This window comes from Apiospora kogelbergensis (genome assembly GCF_038363985.1).
Source record: "Apiospora kogelbergensis strain CBS 113332 chromosome Unknown utg000001l_segment0_segment0, whole genome shotgun sequence".
Lineage (NCBI taxonomy): Eukaryota > Fungi > Ascomycota > Sordariomycetes > Amphisphaeriales > Apiosporaceae > Apiospora > Apiospora kogelbergensis.
In genome coordinates, this window is record NW_027117418.1 from 7,215,387 (window position 1) to 7,238,089 (window position 22,703).

Below are 22,703 nucleotides of genomic sequence, written 5' to 3' on the forward strand. Positions count from 1 at the left end.
ACGTGTCGGATGTTGATGTTGATGTCGATGGCGGCATGTCGCAGTCCTCCGATCACGGATGGCTATCTTATCGCTGTTGTGACGCATAGACAGCAGAGGCAGCAATCAGTGGTTGGTTAGCTGCCGACTTCCCTACCCGCCTGCCTACCTACCCGCCTACCTACCCCGCCTACGCACAATCTATCACCACGAACATCTCAGAACAGCAGCGACGCAATCAGGAAACCTTGCAACTGTGCAGCTGCATCCACATTACGTGAGTGTGTCTTCAGGTGTTTCGCGCTCGCACCGCCTTTCTTCGAAGTAAGTGTGCACCTTGGGCGTTGCTTCGACTTCGAGTTGTTTGTTTTGTAAGCCAGGCAACCAGGAAAGGCCCATCTGGGCTGAGCCGAGTCGAGCTAAGCAGCTGAGGATATGGCAGCAGCTTGTATCCAGCCCAATGGGCATCTTTCCTGTCATTGCCATTGTAGAGAGCCTCGGAGATGTAAAATGCAACTCTTGCTGATCCCAGACTTCCAGTCTCGTTGACTTGGCGGCTCTGGCGCGGCCAAGAGACATACACAATGCCGGCCATGTTGGATGACCCGGAGAGCCCAACCATACACCGAGTTTCTGGCAGTCTCCCCTATCCCGATCCGAGCAATCCCGCCCTGCCTTCCGATGTCCGCCCTCGTCAAGTGACACTGCGGGACCGTCAGACGGTGGCTACCATCGTGCCTTTCGTGTCCAAGGATCAAGTGCCGCCCACTTTGCTCAAGTATCTGTCGGACCAATTAGCCAAAGAGGTGGAAGGAGGCGATACATACCCAATGATCGACCCCATGCCCTGCGACAAGTTCTCTTCCTATTGGTTCCAGAACTTCGCCGCCATCATGCTCCTCGGCGACATCACCAGCCCTGAAGATGTCACCGAGGGGAAGGATTGGTCCAAGGAATGTATGGGCAGCTTCTACATCAAGCCCAACTACCCCGGGCGGAGCAGCCACGTCTGCAACGCTGGCTTCCTGGTCACCGATGCTTCGCGAAACCGCGGCGCAGGTCGACTGATGGGCGAGAGCTACATCGACTGGGCGCCCAAGCTGGGGTACACCTACTCCGTCTTCAACCTCGTCTACGAGACCAACGTGGCGTCTTGCAAGATTTGGGATGCGCTGGGCTTCAAGCGCATCGGCCGCGTCAAGGGCTGCGGCCGGCTCAAGTCCTACCCGGACCGGCTGGTGGACGCCATCATCTACGGGCGCGACCTCGTCGGGGACGACGCCGAGGGGCCGGTGAGTGAAGACCGCTTCGACAAGATCAAATTCTACCTCAAGCATGGCCGCTACCCAGACGGATCTAACCGTGCCGACAAGAGTAGGCTGCGTAGTGCCGCGACACACTATAAACTGCTCGACAACGACGTCCTCATGCTCAAGGGCAAGGAGGTCATCAGCGACCCGGCGCTGCAGATGGACATCGCCAAGCGCATGCACGAGGGTGGGAGCCACTCGGGCATCAACAAGACCACGGCCACCATTGCCGAGCGGTACCACTGGAGCCGCATCAAAGAAACGGTATCCGATGTAATTAGACTCTGTCCCGAATGCAAGGAATCAAGCAAAGTCCCGGCGTCAGCGTCCGTCCTAGAGAGGAGAGGAGTTCCGGGGGCGAACCTAGATGATCTCGATATGACGCCAGACTCAGTCGGCTTCTCACCACTCCCGACGCCAAGTGAGGCGGTTGGCATTGGTGCCATTGAACAACACTCCATGACAGCACTCCACGCCAATGCAATCCCTTACGCGAACCCTGGTGACATTGCCTCGCTGCTGAATCCCGTGCACCCGTTGGAAGCGCACGACAGCTCCGTCCTGCAGTCCCACAGCCCGATGCTGCAGGACCAAACCCATGACCACATGACCCAAGTCCATCGTGCCGCGCAGGCTGCCTCGGTATTGATTGGGCTGCATGACGATGCCAATGCTCTCTACCAACCAATAGATCCTCAAATAATTTCCCAGGCGCCTCATCAGCATGGCCAACACCATCATTTTCACGCGTTTGATCCACCGCATATCATCCCGTCACATCACAGCCCGCACGTAGCGCACAGCTCACTCTCCGACGGCTCTTACGGCACCCATTTGCAAGCTCACCACGCACACCACCAGCAGGAAACAGAGTCATTTCAAGATCTGCTCGATGACCCGGATCCTTTAGGATCTGCTGGCGGGCACCATGGTGACGGCAGCAGCAGCCTTCACGTGCACTCTAATCCCGATGACCAGGAACAAGACCAGGCGGCAGTGGACCGCGATCTAGATATGCTGCTAGACCCGGACGATGACTCCGACGACTTAGAAGATCTGGGCTTCTGTAGCCCCGATGGTGGTGACGACGATGGCACAGGCAAGCACGGCTCTGGAATTTCGGGTCTAAGTCCCGAGAAGCGGGATCGGCATGATACCGTCGAGACCGATAGGTCTGCTAAGCGGCGGAACTGGGACTCGGTCGTGTTTGACGGCGACCCGTGATGAGACAATATGCTAAAGCAGTCCCAGCATTATGTTTCGTTAACTGCCGATCATGTGTAACGGCATTTCATTGCTTGTATCAAGTTGTCGATCAGATTGCTTTTCTTCAAACGCCAACAGTGCAAAAATCGCTCATGCTCCAACACATCTTCCCCCCTATGTACAGTAGGGCGATGGAAAACCAGTCATGGGCAGCAGTGGTGGTTAGCACGATGCTCGACACGTTGATGTGATGTCACGATGTTTTCATCTGATATTATGCTCCGAACCTTTTCCCCAGTCAGGAGGGGTTGCGGAGCACACAACACTAACATGCCGGGCAGTTCTAGATCTGGGCGGATGATCTGACTTGTCTGCGCTCACCTTGTCGTGTATTCAAGTATAGACATCACGAGTTCACATTGTGTAGGGAGACGCAAATGGTGCCACTTTGCGAAAGTAGCATGGGATTCCTGGCATCCGCACTCCCTCACGAAATATTATAGGGCTGCGTTGCGCAAAAGTACAAGAGCGTATTACCTGTTGGCCCTAGCTTCCAGGCGTTGAATCAGCTGTTAGGGGTTGCTTTTTAGCGTGACATCGATTCTCAAACTCGACGCGTTGCGATCAGTCCAGTGTTTGTGACGTCGTGGCGTCAACAAACTCGAGTCGATAAAGAGCGTTGGAGAGCCCGTCAAACCATATCACAGACTTTACCCTGCACATAGTCCATTATACACATTCATCAGAAGGGCCCCCGAAATCTCTCAAAAACCGACGAGAAGATGCCTCCCAAGAAGCACACACGGGCTGAGTCGGACGCTAATCAAGCGTCGACAAGTAGCGACAAGCGGCAAAAGACCAACAAGAGCGCTGAAACACCGCCGGACAGCGGAGACGAGGTAAGTTGACCAGCCCAATTAATCTCCATTGTCCATCTATATTAGTCAAGGTAGTTTCGTGGCGGGCAATTGGCAGCAGTTCTTACATTCATCTCAGGCACCCCAGGGAGCGGCGCCCGAAAAGGAGCTTTTGGGTGGTACTGCGTCGCCCGGCCCCGATCCGACTTCGAGAACGAGGCCGGCGGACCCGGAGCCGACGAGGAGGAGATCGAGAAGCTTTATCTGGCGCAGCGCGACAAGAAGCTGCTGGGCGAGCCCGCCGAAAAGCACCCGGAGCACAAATGGGTTGCGTTCTGGAAGACGTGGACTCTGTTTATCGGTTGGTCTGAGGCAGCGGATTTCTGCGACTCGGACGCGTTCGGTATGCACATCTACACTGACTTTCATGGGTGGGGCTTGCAGGAAATCGTCGAGCGCATGTTTGTTGCTTTTGATGTCCAGTTCAAGAAGAAGCAGCGAGACGAGGAGACCATCAACCACATGTGGGCCGTGGTCGCTGCTGCCGTACACTGGCTGGCGGGCGAAGACCTCAGCCTCTGGTTCGGTATGTATCCATTGTCGTCACCGTCGATGCCCTTTCTGACCCTTTTTTAAGGCGCCGACGATGCCGATCGCATCAGTCAAACGGTCAAGGGAATCGGCTCCATGCTCCTCAGCATGCTAAACGAACTGGACCGCGCCGGCGAACTGAAGGCCGATTCGCGCATGAAGGACCTCGCGCTGATTATGGCCTGGTACCTCGAGTGGTCCAAGGGGCTGACCGACATGCTCATTCAGGGTGACGAGCTGGACTGGCGCGCCCAAACCGTCGCGTACGCCAAGAAGGCCGGCATCGACCTTGCCTCGTCGGGTCTGTTCGGCGCCGGGGACCTCGTGTCGGCGCTGGAGAAGGAGAAGGAGGACGATGGCGGCATCCCGCCGTTGGCCGCACAGGCCAAGGCCGACCTCTGGGGCTGGAAGAAGACCTTCACGGCTTTGAAGAAGGGTTATCCTAAGTTCGGCGGCAGGCAGTTCGACATCACCCAGTTTTCGAAGGCGGAGCGGAAGAGGCATTCGTTCGACGGGCAAGACCCGTTCGCTGGTATCCCGGAGAAGGAGATCAAGGCTGGGAACATCGCGTTCGCTTAGGATCTCTCTGCGTGCTCTTTAACTGCGGTCTCTGGCTTTTGTTTACTATTTGCTTCGTCCGAAGAAGTGACGAGGGAAAAGTTCAACCTCCCCATCGAGTGCACCAAGACCAAATTGATATCTGTGTCCTTTGTTGTCCATCATGTCACCACTCATCCAATCATGGGCGTGGACATTTTGCTCCAAAAATGAAACCAAATTGTAATCATTACAAATGATTAAGTATAGTATTAAAAGTGTAGTTAACCGTTTTCTTTTCCCTATCCACGTCGCGCTCCTCTTAACAGCCGCCCCCAAAATGAAAAGGGGGCTGCCAAATCAAGTAGTTATTAGTAATAGTCCTAAGTTGTTTTCGGTTGTTCATGAAAGTCGTCAGAAGAAGTAGCAAGTCAAGTCGTAAATGAGCGACAAAGAAGAAGATCGTTTCCCCCTCAGATGAAAACACCGTCGTTGCAGGCCCGGATGAAGTACGCGCTCATGTCGCCGTCGTCGACAATGGTGCCGTCTGGCAGGCGGATGCTCAGGTAGCTGCGCGCGGCGCCGCCGCCGTTGCCCCATAGCCAGGTCAGCGGCACGGCATCGCCCTCGGTCAGCGTCAGCGTCGCGGTCCCGCTCACAGGGTTGGCCGACGCCGTGCGGCTTGCGAAGAAGGCGGCGTTGGCGTCGTCCCAGTCGCAGTAGGCGGGCTCGCCTAGCCAGAGCATGCCCCTGTGATTTTTGCTGTTAGTTACCGGTATCGGGTAGATCTCGTGTTCAGAGGGGGTGGAAGAGCGACTTACCAGTTGTCAATGTTCTCCCCGGGAGAAGCGAAGGTGTACTCGCCAGACACAGTCGCGATGAAGAAGGCCTGGATCATGAACGCGGTGTCGAGGGTGCTTTCAACGTCGCCCGCGAGGCCCGGGATAGAAAGCCTGCCGTTCCCAGAGGCCGAGAAAGCATCGGTGGAGGGCCAGTCCGGAGTGGCGAACGAGAGGCCGCTGAGAGTGCCCTGAGCAACGGGTGTGCGCTTCTTGAAGAAAGCCGAGGTGAACTTGTCGTTGGCCGGGTCGGTCGCCACGAACGGGTGCGTGAAGTTCTTGTAGGCGAGACCGTTGGGCACAATGCTCGTCGCCGTCGCGTAGGCGGTCTCGACCTTGGTGGCCGTCGACACGCTCGTCACCGTCATCGAGTTGGTCGCCATCGCCGTCGAGGTCACGGTCGAGCACCGCTCATCGTCTTCACCGGTGATGCGGCGGAGGATCCCGCCAAGGACGCCGGTGACACCACCGAGGCCACCCAAAGCGCCGCCGTTCCCGCCTTTGTTGCTGCCGCCGAGACCCGCGGCGCCGGCGACCGGGAGCTTGGGAGCAGAGGTCGCGCGCGTAAGGTCCATCGCAGTAACAGTGGTCGTGCACGAAGGCGGCGGGAGCGCGAGGCACTTGCAGGCCTCCTGAATCTCCTTGTCGCTCCAGATGTCCGGCAGGCAGACGGGCTTGAGGCCATACTGGGGGTCGCTGGCTCTCTTGCCAGCGCTGAAGGGGAAGCCCGTGGGGATCGACGGGAGGCCGACGGTCAGCGCTGCTGACGCGCCGACACCTGCTCCTCCGGCAACTCCGGCTCCAGCACTAGCTTGGGCCTTGGCGCTGATGGCGGTGCTTAGGCAGATGAGGAGGTTCTGCGAGGTGACGGTGGTCGTCGTGGTCTCGGTCTGGGGGAAGAGGGGATCGTGGTCAGCAGTTGAAAGTAGGAGATGGGAAGTGAGTGGATGATGGTTTGGTGTTAACTTACCTGGACTACTGGAACGGTGACGGTCACATCAACGTTGATGGTCTGCATCATCGTCTTGGTACTCGTGATAAGCTTCTCGGATGCCGAGCTTGTAATGGGAGCAGCGGTACTTGAGCTCGTCGCTGGGACAGTTGCGTCGGAGCTTGTCGTTGGGTCCTCCGCTGATGAGGTAGCAACTGGATCGGCCGCCTTGGTGGTCAAAGCCGGGACAACAGGTGCAGCCGGACCCGTCACGACAGGCAAGACTCCCACAGGCACAACTGACGGTGTGACGTAGACAGTGGCCGTGGTTGTGCTTATGGTTTTCGTAGAATCAGTAACTATTCTCAGTCCACCTCGCCCAGAATGAAGACTCACTGCGTTGTAGCTGGTATGTTCAAAACATTGGAGCAGTAGTTCGTGCCGCCGGGCTCGTTCAGGAGAGCCTTGACGACGGCCACGTTGGCCTTGCAGAACGGCTCGTCCTTCTTGAGAAACATGCCATCCTGGAGCTTCTTCAGCCACTCGGGGCTTCCGACGTCCATGACGCCATTGCCTACCGGTACGGCGATGGCAGAGAGGGGCAGCAGCCCGAGGAGTGCGAGTAGGGTGTACATGATGTATAAAGTGGGCACGCAATAGCTGCTTTCAGGGGCTAATAGTTGGGAAAGAGTGACTGTAGAGAGCGTCGGAAAGGAAAGTGGAATGAGTGTTGATGGGTGATGCACATCGAGATCTACAACTTGGGTAACATGGCACATGCTACTTATAGCTTTAGCGATCATGCCTATTCTACTCAACGACATGGTGCTGCGGCGGTGACGGCTGGGAATCTCCTGTGATCTCTGCAGCAACATGTCCTCGCACCAAAGGCTATAGATAATGCATTGCCATGTGGTCAGATTGGGTGCACAAGGGCTTACCAGATTCTCGGGTCTTGATGGTCGGCGACCTTTCTGCATGCCATCTACGCCGATGGAGTGGATGTTTCTTAGAAAGGGCCGAATTGGTTAATTCTCCCTCAGAGTATCGCCTGTAGATGGGGTCTGGAATCTTAGTAACACCTCACAGAACCCTGACCAGAATAGGCTAGGATTGAATCTGCACGTTCATCTAAATCTCTCACTTCTAAACAAACATCCGATTTGAGTATGGCCCCTGGCTAGTAACCCCTGAAAAAGGCCGAGACATCAGATTCTATGTCTCACCTCCACGTGGGAACGATAAGCATCGGATTCAAACTAGATAGACGGCGCATGTCGGTTTCCATGGATGCTGTTTCCATACTGTTGTTTTGCTTCGCCTACTCGTCGTCCGACAGCATTGCCCACATGTCTTGTTCTGTTACCTCTTGCGACTGTAGTCTTAGTTTGAGGTCAAATTATTCAGTTATACACAATGCTTTTCTATAGTGCGAGGCGCAAACATATGACGTGGCAGGTGGTATTTGGTATTCAAACTAGATTCTTATCACTCTGCTCAAATAACGTAAAACACTGGTTGCAAAGCTACAACATTAAGCAAGTCACAGTCAGAACACAAGAAGCTTACATTTGTCCTCTGAATCATACACCAAACATACACGTGTACTTATGAAATTCATAAGTCACTATAAATAATTTACACTGGATCACCTTGAATCAGCGTATTCCATATCCTGTAGCTGGAAGCTAGATAAGATGGTTATTATAGCACGTATTCTATATCTGTATCGTGAGCAAAGAATTGCATATTTAATGCTGCTAACATCATCTGAGCAATGCCCCTGAAGTTGATTCAAATACTAAGAGGCAACCATAAATAAGGGTATGAGATGAGTCAAAATACTTATCTCTATAGTGTCCTGAATGGTGACCTATAAGTGAAACGGGCTTTTGCCCACTCACAATCAATGGCCAGGCATTGAATGCTATAAGCAAATTATCTCCTAGGTCATTCCGATTGTTGCCCTACTTCTGAAAAGTCTTCTCGTGTATTTTCAGTTGAACACCTCCTCGTTCACCGCAACTTCTAAACCAACCTCTTTCTAATCCTTGCAAGAATTAACAAAAGATTGCACGATCGCAAGCCACCTTTTCTTGCCTTTCCTCATTACTCCAGCCAGAATGTTACCCTCCGGCGTCCCTCTGAGACCTTCCGATTTGGCTCAACCCATCAATTACAATGTGCATATCCGAAGCTGCGCATTGCCCGAACGAGGGCTCGGTGTCTTTGCAACTCACCGAATCTCCAAGGGACTCAAGATATTGTCGGAGTCGCCCATACTCCTCGATGAAACTCGCGAGGGTTTGATTGATACTATCGATCAAGATTTCGCATCTCTGCCGCCAGCCTCGCAGAGCTTATTCACTCGCTTCCACGCCGGGCGGTTCGACATGGTACCGCTAATGATCAACGACCGTGTTCGCAACCAGGAGTCGGTGACGACGGCTCGGCTCCGGCTTATCGCGCAACTAAACAGTCTCGAAGGGGCTGGTGTTGGATGTGCCCTATCACCCACCATTGCCGCAATCAATCACGAGTGAGTAAACCGCTAATGTTGAGCAAAATAACTATGAGTTGCGTCTGATATTTTCCTATCTAGTTGTATCCCCAACGCGTTCGTGTACTTCAATTACGAAACGCACTTGATCACTCTTCACGCATTACGAGACATTGCACCAAACGAGGAGGTAACCATTAGTTACCACCAAGAGAACGTGTATCTCAACGCTGGCGAGCGTGGCCAGCGACTTGCAAACTAGCAGTTTGCTTGCTGCTGCACCGTCTGCTCGCCTAGCAGCGAGATACACGGTGCATCCGAGGGGCGTAGAGCAAGAATGAAAGCCCTGCGAGCTCAGATTACCCAACACCACGTCCTCGTTGGGCCTACCAACGAGGAGGCGATGGCTACCATCGCCAAGCTCTCTGAGCTTGTTGGTGTCATGGAGGAAGAAGGGATCCTGGGCCTAGAGGTAGCACTCTGCATAGCAGAGAAAGCTCGATTACATGAGGCGCTTGGCGATCAGGAGGGTCAGAATATTACCCACCATCACGCCCTGATTGTCAGGCGCCTCTGTATCGGGGCAGAACATCCTTCGTGTCGTTAGAGCATATAAAGAACCCCACAGACACGTACTGGGCCCGGAATACAAAGGGATACTGCTCTCAACTGGCCGAGACATGGTACCTATCGACACTTGGGTTGTGAGGCACACAGCTTACAGCCACAATTGGGCATAGAAACTGTTTCTCAGCAATTTCCGACAATTGCTGAAGGGGGACGCACAAGGATGGTACAATTCGCTCGACGACGGAACGTAGCAGCAAATGAAAGATGATCTCAGATTCTGCTTGACGAAGTTCGAACTTGGAACCTTCAAGAGACAGCTTTCACCGGAGCCATGATCTCCACCGGTATTTCAGTGCGTACATGGGCACTGGATAAGGGATTGAGCCTTCCGCCCAATACTCCTCCTCTTCAATCCATCACTTTTCTCAATTCTATTCTCCCAATCGTACTTTACTGATGGTAGTATCTCTTAATCGCATTATAAGTGCAATGCCATACCGGCGATAGTTTTATACGCAGCAGTCACTCACTATTCATGAATCTTCTTTGAGTCTCAATTCTTAGTAATTAGCTGTAAAATGCTCCTAAATCTACTGTAAGTATTCTTGCTTATCGAGTAGTTGTGTTACATTGTATGAGCCTGCTCATGCTCATCAGGAGGTAGTCATATCGCGCCTTTGAAACGCGCCAAGCAAGGATGAGGGTACTTCGAGACGAAGTGACCCAATTCTATAGGGAGCCGTCACCCATGTGGCTATCGACAAACTCAGAGAGTTAACTGAGTTGATGGAGGATGAAGGCCTACCAGACCTCGAGCTAGCGTTATGCATGGCCGAGAAAGCTCGACTGCGGGGGCTTGGCGATCAGGAGGGTTAAGAGATTGCCCACCGCCGTTCAATGATTGCCAGGCGCCTCTGCGTTGGGGCGGATCATCCTTCGTGCCGTTGGGGTATGTAAAGAACTGCAGATACTCCTGGGTACGGTTAGCTATGGAATATTCGGCTCTTGTATCAACACGAAGTTCACCTTTTCATAGTTATATACAGCAGCCACACAACATTTCTCAACCCTTCCTAATGCTCACGTATTAATGATAAGTTGTAAATGCTCCTGAATCTACCATACGTATTCTAGCTTACCGAGTAGTTCTGTTGCCCTCAGAATAACGCGAGAAGTCCTTTGGGAACAGATCAAAACCTGGGATTCGACCAGGTTATCTGTCAAACCATCAGTTAGCATTACACCAAGACCCACGATGGAACCATCAAAGCCCACAAGCCGCGTCTGCGACGTGATACTTACGGTCATGGGCAAAGATTGCGAGAACCTCGCCAGGTGAGGAAGGGATCCTGGGTCTAGAGGTGGCACTCTATATAGCGGAGAAAGCTCGCTTACATAAGGCGCTTAGCGATCAGGAGGATCAGGACATTGCCCACCTTCGCGCCCTAATTAACAGGCGCCTCTGTATCGGGACATATCATCTATCGTGCCGTTTATTAAGGCGACTGTCGGAGCGTGCTGAGACGGAGGGTACATTTTACGTGGCTCTGGGCAACTGAGGTCCGTCCTGCATCCGATACACACCCTCTCGCAGCACCCCAGCTGCCACGAGCCGGTTCATGACACCTTATGACGACAAGCTGAAGAAGAACTGGTAATATACCCTTAGCCATCTAATAGCAAACGGGGAAGTCACCCAACTATATGGCGAGTGGAAGATGAAACCCACACCTTCAATGGCAACTCCTCATTTGAAAAACCCCTGAAGAAGATGAGAACCCGAGCCTCAACTAAGTCTGGGGAAGTAGATAGGGGAGCTAGGGCTACCAAGGGAGCTGGAACGGTCAAGGGAGCTGGCCAGAGAAACTCAAAGTCAAAGGGGGACAACACCGCCGATGACAAGTTGAGCGTCTGACGAGGAGTCCCCCCCTCATCATCATCCTTCTCAGAGAAGGACAGCGTTGATCAATAGCTACTGCAATTAGTAATATAATGATACAACTGGGTACATCGTTGCTTCAATGTTTTTCCAATTTGAATCATTCGGATATCTATTTTGTGACATAAACTACCGCTCAACAATTACCTAGCTCATCTCAGTATCCTCAGCCTTAGCTGCCGCCGCCATTCTCTTCTTCTTTCTCTCCCTACGCCCGTCCTCTATGTTGACCGAATTCGGGTTATCCGCATCGTCGCCCTTGCCCAGCTTCTTCGGCCGGGGAGCCGATTTGGAGGGAGCCGCCTTCTCCTTCTCCGCCACCGCCTTGCGCTTCCAGATGGGCTCCGCCGCGGGGCCGGACTGGTCGTCGACCTCCTTGGCCCACGCGATCCAGTCCACCCGCCGCGTCTTGTACATGTCGCCCTGCCACGCCCGCCAGACCTTGCGGCCCTCAAACGTCTCGCGCAGCTCAGCCTCGTGCTGGCTCAGTCTTGTCATGATCTGCTCCTTGAGATGGAACGCTAACATGATGCCCTCGCTCTTCGAGGGCATGTAGATGATGGAGCTGAGAACTTTGCTGCCGTGCTGCGACTGCGCAAGCTCCAGGGTATGGGGTAGCAGCGCCGCCACGAGCGCCTTGTGAAATACCTTGTCCTGCGAAGGGCTGGTGAAGGCGGCCAAAAGGACGTGGGCGGTTGGCGCAGACGACGTAGCAAGGCTCAGAAGCACTTCATGCGGTAAGCTGTGCAGTGACTTCTGTATTGATGTTGCCGGTAAACCAGGAATCGAAAGTAGCGTCGTAGTAAGGTGGCATCCGTGGGAGGCAATCACCGATTGGGCTTTCGAGATGGACGGTTGGCCCTTCTTGCCATCGTTCTCATCGGGCGTGGGAATGCAGAGCTTCGGGACAAGTTCCTTCTTGTCCCGACCCAAGGCACTGATAAGAGCCTTCATGAGTGACTCCGTCTCGGCCTTAGCCTCGCGAACCTGGCAACGCTCGAATAACGTCTTAAGGACATTGAACCGGGACAAGGAGACGAGCTTGGGTACTTCTGGGAAGATCTTCTCCATAGCAGCGACGAGCTCCTCCTTGCCGACACGGTTCAACATGCGGATCGCAGGGTACGAAGCAATATCGTTGCGAACAAGACTTTGGATACGGGGTCCCAGGTTAGTCTTCCACATGGCCTTGAAGACCTTTCCGGGGCAGTGGGTGACTAGGGTCTCCAAAAGACGAGATCCGACCGGATCGTAAAGCATGGCGTTTACGAAGTCATTGGCTGGTGACTTCTCTTCCTTCAGGGAATTCGGCGCACCGGGAAGAAGTCGCCAGAGGAGTGTCATCTCGCCACCTTCTTTGTCGCTTTTGGGGTTGAGGGCAATATCGAGCTCCAGTAACAATTGAAGGACCGGGTTGCCTGTAGGGTGTGTCGCGAGAACTCGCAACGCTGTCTCATTCATACCGGCCGTAGAATCGTTGATAATCTTCTTCGCCGCTAACGTAAAGACAGATGGGACAGGTCGAGCTTGCGCGTTGGTGCTGTCTTTGTCGTCAACCGTGTTACTCGACATCCACGGCACCGATATCTTCTCTTTCCGTCTGCTATGAATAAGGGTCTTTGTTGAAGACTCCTCCAAAGGTCGGCCAGATAAGATCATCAGCAGGACCCGTATGCTGTGGGAGGCGAATCGATCCGTCAAAAGGTAGCTGAAGTGGCCCTCAAGTTCGTCTAGGCTGAGAAGGAACAGCTCCTCCATCAAAGGCAATGGCTGGTCTTCGGTTTCTATAGGCGCATCGTCCCGTTCGCCGGTGAGTTCGCGCGTGACTATGGGCGCGGATTGTAGGAAAAGCGTCTCGCAGCAGTGGCTGGCGAATCTGTGCTGCAAGAGGTTGAGGAAATGGGTCGCGAATTGCTCAAAGAGCTTCTTCTTCTGGCGCGTGTTGGACATGAGAATCAAGCGCTCCAGCAGGCGCGAACACGACTGGCTGCAGGCCAGCTTCAGTTCCTTGCCCTGTGCCTCGATAAAGACGTTGTTCAGGTAGATGTCTCTGTCTTCTTGGGATGGGAATTCGTCGACGTCGAGCACTTCGTCTACGGAGCGGAAGTATTCCTGCTCTTCGTCGGTAAGCATGCCAAAGAATTCCTTCTCAGGCTGCTCATGGCCGCCCTGCTCGAATCCTTGCCCGGCGCCATTCTCTCCGGATTCTTGGAACTCGGCATTGGCGTTGCCTGCTTCGTCTATTCTTTGGCGCTTGGCAGCCTGGCGTTCTTCGGCTTCGGCATTCTCGTCGTCCCTCTCTTGACGCTTCGATTTCCGCTCCTCTCGGATGGCTTGGCGCTTTGAGCGTGGCTTCGGCATTTTGGCTGGGTTTGGGTGTAATTGACCAGGAAGTGGATGAGAGACGCAGCTAATTGGTAGCGATTGACGACGCTATTCCCATGTCCCAGAACTTTTTTCGACAGTCTTATCTTATCGCTTATCGCTACTAACTAAGCCCCGCCAGCGCCCTGAACCAACCTAAGTTCCTATTGACCACCAACAATACTCGCCGTCTCGAGGTGGGAAAACGAATATGATGCAATTATGTCTTGCCTTGCGCCACTGGATCTGTAAAAAAAAAAAAAAAAAAAAAAAAAAAAAAAAAAAATACAATAAAACAAAAGAAAAACACCAAGAAGCCATGCAGTAGTGGTGGTAGGTGGTTGATGGGCAAGAACCTCGCCAACACTAAACACTAACTGCTTGGCAGTGCCAACGTCCATGTCTGTATTCCCAGGCTGTTAGCTGCAGCTACTGGGCCCCGTTCATCTTTAAAGAGACAAACGAGACATTGGGCGGAAGAGAGTATACGTAGTGACTCCCAGAACAACTATCCTCATAACAAAATTTGATAGGTGAAGTTACCGCCAAAAACATATATTATACGGTAATCAGAAATGGCTGCATGCTTTTGACCTAATGCAATAAATTCAAGATTTCATGCGTGCTGACTCTATGGTATCATCCATTCATTCCCAATCATAACGCCATCCAATGCCCGAATGCATATATCCTACTCCATTCTCTAGTGCTTCTCCGGCATTCCCATTTTCGCCTTGCGCAAAACAGCAGCATGCCGTCGCGCATGCAGTTTGACATCCTTCTCGTGCAGCGAGTTGTATAGCATATTACACTCCTGGCACTCGACGAACCCCGTTTCGTTTAGGGACAAGACCAGCGTCGTCTGCACGGTGGCGGGCTTGGGCTTCCGTGTATTTTTATTCGCCCGTGACTCTTTGCTCTTGTCTTGTTGGTTAAGTTTCGGGGCGCCGGCTTCGCTGAGAACCACAGTCCTCGACCTTTCACTGGGTTCATTTTCTGTTGCTGATCCTGATACGTCCCTCTCACTATCGTCCTCGGTGTCGGGCGTTCTTTGGTAGGAAGGCTTCGTAGTCAGCCTCCGCCGCTTCTTTCGGGCCGGAGGCGGCGAGGATGGTGGTGTGGAGGGAGGACACAGGATGTCGGATGAGACTTCGCACGGCGTCGTGGACCCAGAAGACGGAGATGTGACTTTGAAGTAACTCATAATGGTGCCTCTCTTCGGTGGCTCAATAGACCGCTGCGCCGGCAATTCGGACTGTTTCGCCTTGACGCTGTTCACAAACGCTGGCGCGGGATTTTCTGCAGGGACCTTGAACGGCGTGCTAGTTGTCGTTGGTCTTGCGACATCGCTGGTTTTCTGTTTCTTGGCTGGGGGCTCGCTGTCGTCTCTTGGCGTCGTGCGCTTGCCATATGTGCGTAGCTGAGGCCTAAAGTGACTTCATGTTAGCCTGGTATGTTCTTGACCACGAGGTCCTCAGTCGCGCCCCTCGCCATCGCCCTCAAATCGCTTGCGTCTGGTTGAAAGTGAAACGTACCTGCTGGCTACCCGACCGTTGGGTGCGTCGCGGTCCATTCTGTGAAAAGGACGACTGGTATTAGAAATCAGAGGTTACGCGAATTATGGTGCGCACATAACTGATTGTCTAGTATAGATACAGAGCAAAGTGGTATTAAAAAAACATTATAACATCAAGACCCAAAATGTTGCCAGTCCAAGACGCGTTCCTGTCCGTGGCGAAATGATCACAAGAATATGGTGGAATTGGAGCTTGACGCGTCTGTAAGAGCTCGAGGTGTTGAGCGCGTCGCGGGTCAACTTTTGAGTGGGGCGTCCATTAAGTCTCACGAGGGGTTCTGTTCTTTCTTCTGCCCACCCTCATTTATGTCATCAATTCTTGGATAAAGTAACACTATACGGAAGAGAGCTTGACAGGCAGTAACAAATGTGATATCTATCCCGCATACTGGAGATGTTTCCCACAACTTCGACGGCTACTACGAGACTAATGGATAGAAGTCTTGAATACAAAAGTCACAGTCACACGTGCAAGCAAAAGCTCGATTCTGGATGTCGTAATTTCATTCCTGTAATGTGATATGCAAAAAGAAGCAAAAGAGCCCTGAACTACCATACAATGCAATATGATCGAGAAATCCGCAAAGAAACCTCCCATGTCGTTCGTGCCAGCCATCTTCAAGCTGCGCTGGCTTTCATTTCAAGCCCGGAAAGCGCCATCATTCATCGTTGTTTTTCTCTCTCAGGGAAAAGGAAACCACTTACTACAACCACACCACAACAGTCAGCACACACTCTATATATACCGCTTTGAGATCTTTGCTCGCTCGCTCGCCTGCCGAAACATTTACAACCGGGAAGCACCTACGTTGGCCTCGTAAGGCTTGACCTCGACCAGCAGCTTGCCGGTGTTCTTGCCTTCGAAGAGGTGGCTGAAGGCGCGCTCGGCCTCCTGGAGGCCGCCCTTGACGATGGTGGCCTTGCGCTTGAGCGAGCCGTCGGCGAGCCACTGGCCGAGCTCCTTGCGGCCCTCGGCGTAGTCGGCCGCGAAGTCGAAGACGATGAAGCCCTCCATGTGGATGCGCTGGGCCGTCACGTTGGCCAGGTTCTTGATGCCGACGGCGGCCTCCTTGTTGGGGTTGTTGTAGCCCGAGATGGCGCCGCACATGACGAAGCGGGCGCGGAACGCGGCGCGGAGCAGCACCATGTCGAGGATCTCGCCGCCCACGTTGTCGAAGAAGACGTTGACGAAGTCGGGCGTCGCCGTCTTGAAGTCCTCCTTGAACGTCGGCGACTTGTAGTTGAGCGCCTCGTCCAGGCCGAGGTCCGACTTCAACCACGCGCACTTGTCGTCCGAGCCGGCGATGCCGACCACGCGGCAGCCCTTGAGCTTGGCGATCTGGGCCACGATGGAACCGGTGGCGCCGGCGGCGCCCGAGACGACGACGGTTTCGCCCTTGACGGGCTTTCCGATGCGGAGGAGACCGAAGTAGGCTGTGAGACCGGTCATGCCTGTGGAAAGAGAAAGGTGTCAGTGATCAGTACGTCGTGTCTGTAACCTCCGGGAGGAATATAAAGCATACCCAAGCAACCAACGGCATCTGTGACCTCTGCACCCTTGGGCAGCTCAACGACCTCGAAGGACTTGCCGTCGAGGATGGCGACCTCGGTCCAGCCGGTGAAGCCGGTGACGAGGCCACCCTCCTTGACCCTATCGTTCTTGCTGGCCAGCACCTTGGCGACGGAAGCGCCGCGCATCTTCTCGCCCACCTGGACGGGGGAATGTAGGATCGGGTGTCTGTGTTTCCATCTTACGTCAGCAGCAAACCCAATAACACACATAGTTTACATGTGCCTATATGCGGGGGATCTCGGGGGTTGGAAGAGAGATGCCGAGAGGGCGAGGTCAGGATGGGGGAGAAACATACCGTTCAACCAGCCGCGCATGGCGGGGTCCAGGGACAGGTACAGAGCCTCGACGAGTATCTCGCCGTCCTTGAGCTGGTCGGCGGTAGGGGCAGGGCCCTTCTGGAGCTTGAAGGTCTTGCCGACCTCGACGTTGCCGGTAGGCCTCTCGGCGAGGGTGAAGGTCTGGATTTCGCGAGCAGCCATCTTGTATCGATTTGGTATTGAGTCGGTTTCGTGATGGTGTTGTGTTTTGGGCTTGGGAAGGAAGAGAAGAATCAAGGTATGAGGAATAAGAAAGTTCAAAACAACAGGCAGGAAGGGACGGGAGGAGAGGAGGGGTATCGAGGTTCTATTTGAATCAACTCTTTTGCCTTTTCGGCCACGTCTATACGTGTCGTCTGATGATCGCATACATAGTACTTACGACCCTGGGAGTAGCAGGTCCCTGAAGCAGAACCAAAAATATGGGCTGGTGTCCATCCACATCCCCCCCATCAGTCCGACGTCACATCCACATTTCCCTCTTGTGCCATTCCTAGCCAGCCATTGAGCGCTGGCTGGTTGCTGGCGCCGGCGACTTAGCTGCACATACACGTACGGAGGCGGCAGGTCGAAGCTTTTGGCGGGAACGCCGGCCGGAGGATCCCAAAAACAGTGGCGGAATCCACCCACTTGCTAGGAAGGAGCTTCTAGAAGGAGGGACGCATCAATGCCGAAGTGCACCAATGGTCTCGTGGTTTCAGGTAGCCAGCCTGTCTTCTGTGTGCTATCTTTGGAAGTGCATGCCACTACATTGTGACTGCAGGTCTGTTGCCTATTGCGTGCACCACCCTCGTTGTCTCACCGTCTTCCGTGTAGTATGTAGTATGTAGCATGTAGTATGTATACACACAGCACCAGATGGCGTCATCCACTCTCTGCATACGACTTCCCCCTCCATTGCCATGTCGACGACGGACGGCATTCCAGAAGAGGGAAGCGCAATCCGGCCCAGGCAACCTACATAATCCCGCACCCTGTTCCGCTTTCCCTACCGATCCCCAAGAGATGCCGATGCGAAACAGAAAAAGTCTCTGAGCCCCTGACTCTTGCAGGCGGTCAATTGGCCAATGGGGACGGAGGTGTACGCCGGATTGAGTAGGCGGAGACCGAGTCTACGAGTTTGCGTAGAAACTTCCCGGGGCCTTTTTTTCTGCTGGGTTCTCTGTTCTCTGCGCTGTCGACCTAAGCTCTCTTTAGCGGATATGTCGCTTGTCGGCTTGCGCGTTCGGCCGCCCTCAGCTCTTTGACAGGAATCTTGAATGCCAGAATAAGCACCTTAATCCGCTTGATAGACGGTCGTCTGTACAAAGGCAGGTATTCCACCGCTTGGTTTCTTCCGAGGCGGACGCACGATGTGCATATGCAATGCCACTGTAGCAGCATGCATCTGTAATGGAGGGGGGTTACCTGGCGGAGGCGGGCAACTGGCGACTGGCCTGCTGGCTCTAAGAAATTTCCCGAGAGCTCCATCCGGCTGTGCATCCATCCAGCCACCATTCTAGGTCTCGCTGGCTTGCCTGTTCAACGTTTTCGGCGTCTGCTCCTGTTCTGTTCTCCCTCTCGAAGGGAAAAGAGTGAAGCGACACCCGACCCCGACCGCCTCCACGACAGCCGAGGCACCTGGTGGGGCAGGATCGTCTTCCACCTCGGTCAATGCATTTGTAAGCCTGTTGATTATGAATGCTGAGTTCCCCACGACGCTATCGTGTCTGTCTTGACACTTGAGCTAGTGCAAGCAGTAGCTGTCTGTCTCGTTGTCTAGCGCTAGCATCGTGTGGACTTGTGATATATTTAACACCAGTACTAACATAGTCATCTTTCACTCGTTGATATGCGCGGACCGACCTCCTTTCCTTGATGCTTGAATCATGGAATAGGGGTCCGAGGTGTTGAGCACACGCTGCCCAACACATCGTCTTTATCCTTAGGTGCCACCGTATGTACCTGAGATTATCATAGCAGCTGAAGGCCCCGTCGTCTGGCTATAATGATGATGGGCACCTCTTTTACCAGCTATGCCTGTTACCAGTAGTAGTGCTACCACTATCCGCCAAAATGAGTGTCGTCGTGAATGCACAGTTTCGGGCTTACTTTAATTGTACAGTAGATGAAGGCAAGACGACAGAATGACAACGGACAATGAGGATCTCTTATTTCAATACCGCCTATTCAATGATTGCCTAGACTACTTGTACACTCAACGGTCTTCTGAACCCTATGAATCCTGTATATAAGCTATAAACCGATGAAAGAAATGCCAATCGTCTTGCACAAACGGTCATCCTGAGGAACATGAACAGTGCATTTCCCATGTTCCCGGTCTAACGCTCTCTTCACCCTTTTTCGACAGATATTATCAACGCCCCAGAACTCACTGAGAATCGCAATAAAAGGAAGTGAAATGAAAAACATAAAATCGCTGCAAGCACCCGTCCCTCCATTCCTACAGCTAGCGCCGGGAGCCTGCTGTCGTTCATGGTGGCACTGTCGCCGATGGTGCCCCGCTGTTCATTTGCTCAAGACGAGCAGAGATATCGTCGCCAACTCACACACGACGAGCAGGAATGTCTTCAACATCTTCAGCATCCGTGTCGCTGCTCTGCTCCTCATCTTCTACCATGCTCGCGCTGAGCGGGGCTTTGCCCTTGCCCTTAGCTCTGCCCTTGGATGTCTTGGTGGGCGGACTGGGGGCTGCTTTGGAAGCCTTCTCCTTGCCCTTGCCCTTGGCTTTGGTGGCCTTCTTACTGCTGTCGGCGGGAGGAGCCTCTTCCTCCAACTCGGACTCCTCGATCTCGCGATCGTTGGGAATCCTGGCAGTGGATGACGGGCCAACCCCGATGTCATCATCTGAAGCCTGAGCCTCCGCCTCCGAAGCGTTGTCGTCTGCGGCCTGCTCTTGGCCATCACCGTTTTGGATACTGCTACCCTTCCGGGCGAGGTGAGCTGACCTTGATTTCCGCCGACTCTGGGCTCTGCTCTTGCTACTGAGGAGCATGCCAATCATGTACTCCAGCCCCAAGTACTCCTGATCCATGTTTATGTCGGTAGGCAGCTGCAAGTCTTTCTCCACTCGGTACTTTGTTCGTACTGCTGTTGCAATGTCACTGGGGTCGGTGTCCTCCCAGTCGGGCACCAACAAACGCAAGCGACACCATGCCACCATCAGAGCTGGCCGCGAGTACTTCGCTCCGACGCCCTCGGCATGCACCCTGGACCAGGGAATCCGGTTATGCATGGTGGCTTTTGTATCCTTAATTCGTTTGGCGATTTTGGAGAGATCATGGGCAGGAATTCTCATCGCCTCCTCCCGGGCGTTTTGAATGAGTTGCGCCATTGATTCATTGAGGTCCACGTCGCCATCCTCTCGGCGGTCCATGGCCGCCTTGATCTTTTCCATTTCGTCAGGCATTGCAAACGGCTGCGGGTTCGATCCATTTGCTCGCTTACACCCTGCCAGTCGATGAGATCCTCCGCCTTTTTGCTTGAATGCTCTGGCATTGTAAGACTTTTGCTGGTGCGGATTTCGTCAAGCGCCCTTTGAATGATATTGGCGAGTTTGAGCTCTTCTTGCGCATCCCATGTAGCAGTTTTCTGCGAATCACCACAAACCACATAGTTACGGATGCGGTCGCGAACGTCTTCAGCAAACCGGCCAATTGTGTCGGCGATCATGCGGTACTTGGGCCCATGCTGGTTGTAAAGCTCAACAAGCTCTTCGTGCTGCTCGGGCGTCCAGGCACCGCGGGCGGAGAAGTTGTGATACTTGCGCCGGCACTGACTAATAATCTTTTGGCGTTTGCGCCCTGGCACAACCGCTTGTATGGCGTCCCACATCTCACCACAGTAGGCTTCCCTTGCCTCAGCAGATTGCGGATTCTTGTGAACGAGTTCATTGCGTTTGAAGTCCGTAAGATCATGGTCTTCCTGCCATTGTTTTAGAGCCCTGTCGATATTGCGAAGCTCAAATTCACTGAAGACTCCAGTGACTTCCTCTCCCTTGCGAGGATCCTGCACCTTCCTAGGTGCCTGTGATCCCCCGCGTTTTTTGTTACTTTTAGCCTTGGTGACACTTGAAGGGCCTGAAGCGGCATCATCATCTTCTTGTATACGGCGGCGCTTGGCAGCATTGACAGTAGGAGAGGCGGAGGGCAGTTCCTCGAATGCTTGGCGGTTGCTTTCCTCGCCACGCCCAGCTTCGCTGAATGGAGCCTTTGCATGACGCTTGCGTCCGGTGCTAGATTGATGACCATATTTGCGCAACGCGGAGCCATTGGATGAGCCCGATGCGGTCTTCTTTGAGGTTGGCGTGGGCGCGGCATCCCCTTTCAAGCCGTTTTCAGAAGGATCGTGGTCGATCTCCATTGGCTCTGCCACGCCCAAGTCATCGGAGCCGAGGTGGTCCTCGGTTTCGATGTCAACCGCATCGTCCACTGCATTCGGCTCGTCATCATGGTTGTTGGCAGGCAGCTCCGCGTCGTTGTCCTCATCGACGTCCATGGTCTGCGGTGCAACCTCTTCTTCGGCGTTCTCAGAAACCTGATCAGGCTGCATGCGCTCTGCTATATTGTCATCAGACTGTTCGGCCTCGGCTGAGTTGGCTCTTGATTGTGAGCGACGCTGGAGGCGAGCGGCGCTGGGGGAAGACTGTACTTCGCTTTGCCGCTGTGCGTAGATATCCTGAGCAGCATCGGCGAATGGAGTTGACAGCTCTGCCGCACCTTCGTCTTCCTCCTCAACGTTCTCCATCTGCTGCTTTTGCTTCTTGCGTTGCTTCTTGTCGGACGAGCTACGGCCTTTGCGTTTCAGGGGTGATGATATAGGGACAGTCGAGTCATTGGCACTGCTCGTGAGAAGGATTGGGTTGCTGGAAACTCCGTTCTCGTTGTCCTGGGTGGGCTCTTCGGCAACCGGGCTAGCGGCAGGCAGACGCTTGCGCCTCTTAGAAGGTTTGGATGCCTCCACTGCTCCTGAGGTGGCCGGCACTTGATGGTTGACTGCAACAAAGCCATTGGCTCTGGGCATTTCTGGAGACGCACCATTGACTTGGGATGTGTCTTGTGAACCGGTGGCCTCGTCGATGGCATCAGGATCTGCCTTGAGTTGAGAGCGACGCATTTTCTCTGCCTTGCGTGCCTTCTTCAACTCCTTACGTTGACGTCGTTCACGCTTGGCCTTTTCCAGTATCTCGGCGCCGAATTCTTCGTCTTCTATGACCGGACCGGGCTCGTCCTCGACACTAGGGTCGCCTTTGATCTGAGCGACCGTGTCTTCATCGTCCTCTTCCTCTTCGATTCCGTTCGATCCGTGCTTAACGAATGGCGGTTCAAAGTCTTGGGAGGAGGGGGGAGGGATTTCTTGGCTGGCCTCGGGAGATCGGCGGGAGCGACGCTTCTTGGACTTCGAAGAATTCATCTTGCCGAGCTCACGGTCGCGCCGCGCAGATGCTGGTATCTGGCTAGAGAAGACGGGCTGTTCTGGCTGGGACGAGTCGATCTCGAGGGTTTCGTTATTCTCGTCGCGATAGGAACGGTCGTCGGCAAATGAAAATGGGGATTGATCTCTTTTACTTGATAAGTCGTCGTCGTCGTTCACCATCTGACTCTGTTGCGCTCCC

The 22,703-nt window shown here is 53.8% G+C and overlaps 9 protein-coding genes across 9 annotated transcripts; 4 read left to right on the top strand and 5 right to left on the bottom strand.

Annotated features, from left to right (window-relative positions):
- Positions 1 to 563: 563 nt before the first annotated feature.
- Positions 564 to 2,513, top strand: PG998_002329 (putative SPT10-transcription regulatory protein; the record flags this gene model as incomplete). Its single annotated transcript, XM_066869147.1, has 1 exon — positions 564 to 2,513. The coding sequence occupies one exon, from the start codon at positions 564 to 566 to the stop codon at positions 2,511 to 2,513; it is 1,950 nt and encodes a 649-aa protein (XP_066737562.1).
- A 764-nt stretch (positions 2,514 to 3,277) lies between these two features.
- PG998_002330 (uncharacterized protein) lies at positions 3,278 to 4,522 on the top strand (the record flags this gene model as incomplete). The annotated part of the gene is made up of 3 exons (XM_066869148.1): positions 3,278 to 3,398; positions 3,492 to 3,938; positions 3,990 to 4,522. The coding sequence occupies 3 exons, from the start codon at positions 3,278 to 3,280 to the stop codon at positions 4,520 to 4,522; spliced, it is 1,101 nt and encodes a 366-aa protein (XP_066737563.1).
- A 431-nt stretch (positions 4,523 to 4,953) lies between these two features.
- PG998_002331 (uncharacterized protein) lies at positions 4,954 to 6,885 on the bottom strand (the record flags this gene model as incomplete). Its single annotated transcript, XM_066869149.1, has 4 exons — positions 4,954 to 5,230; positions 5,302 to 6,209; positions 6,290 to 6,584; positions 6,647 to 6,885. The coding sequence occupies 4 exons, from the start codon at positions 6,883 to 6,885 to the stop codon at positions 4,954 to 4,956; spliced, it is 1,719 nt and encodes a 572-aa protein (XP_066737564.1).
- Positions 6,886 to 8,373: 1,488 nt separating this feature from the next.
- PG998_002332 (TPR domain-containing protein) lies at positions 8,374 to 9,012 on the top strand (the record flags this gene model as incomplete). The annotated part of the gene is made up of 2 exons (XM_066869150.1): positions 8,374 to 8,789; positions 8,853 to 9,012. 2 exons carry the CDS (start codon positions 8,374 to 8,376, stop codon positions 9,010 to 9,012), a joined length of 576 nt encoding a protein of 191 aa, XP_066737565.1.
- A 75-nt stretch (positions 9,013 to 9,087) lies between these two features.
- Positions 9,088 to 10,196, top strand: PG998_002333 (uncharacterized protein; the record flags this gene model as incomplete). Its single annotated transcript, XM_066869151.1, has 3 exons — positions 9,088 to 9,222; positions 9,595 to 9,672; positions 10,056 to 10,196. 3 exons carry the CDS (start codon positions 9,088 to 9,090, stop codon positions 10,194 to 10,196), a joined length of 354 nt encoding a protein of 117 aa, XP_066737566.1.
- A 1,210-nt stretch (positions 10,197 to 11,406) lies between these two features.
- On the bottom strand, positions 11,407 to 13,620 carry PG998_002334 (pumilio-family RNA binding repeat domain-containing protein; the record flags this gene model as incomplete). The annotated part of the gene is made up of 1 exon (XM_066869152.1): positions 11,407 to 13,620. The coding sequence occupies one exon, from the start codon at positions 13,618 to 13,620 to the stop codon at positions 11,407 to 11,409; it is 2,214 nt and encodes a 737-aa protein (XP_066737567.1).
- A 706-nt stretch (positions 13,621 to 14,326) lies between these two features.
- On the bottom strand, positions 14,327 to 15,196 carry PG998_002335 (uncharacterized protein; the record flags this gene model as incomplete). Its single annotated transcript, XM_066869153.1, has 2 exons — positions 14,327 to 15,050; positions 15,159 to 15,196. The coding sequence occupies 2 exons, from the start codon at positions 15,194 to 15,196 to the stop codon at positions 14,327 to 14,329; spliced, it is 762 nt and encodes a 253-aa protein (XP_066737568.1).
- Positions 15,197 to 15,986: 790 nt separating this feature from the next.
- On the bottom strand, positions 15,987 to 17,251 carry PG998_002336 (Zinc-binding dehydrogenase; the record flags this gene model as incomplete). Its single annotated transcript, XM_066869154.1, has 3 exons — positions 15,987 to 16,651; positions 16,723 to 16,937; positions 16,989 to 17,251. The coding sequence occupies 3 exons, from the start codon at positions 17,249 to 17,251 to the stop codon at positions 15,987 to 15,989; spliced, it is 1,143 nt and encodes a 380-aa protein (XP_066737569.1).
- Positions 17,252 to 19,634: 2,383 nt separating this feature from the next.
- On the bottom strand, positions 19,635 to 22,684 carry PG998_002337 (myb-like DNA-binding domain-containing protein; the record flags this gene model as incomplete). The annotated part of the gene is made up of 2 exons (XM_066869155.1): positions 19,635 to 20,477; positions 20,537 to 22,684. The coding sequence occupies 2 exons, from the start codon at positions 22,682 to 22,684 to the stop codon at positions 19,635 to 19,637; spliced, it is 2,991 nt and encodes a 996-aa protein (XP_066737570.1).
- Positions 22,685 to 22,703: the final 19 nt, after the last annotated feature.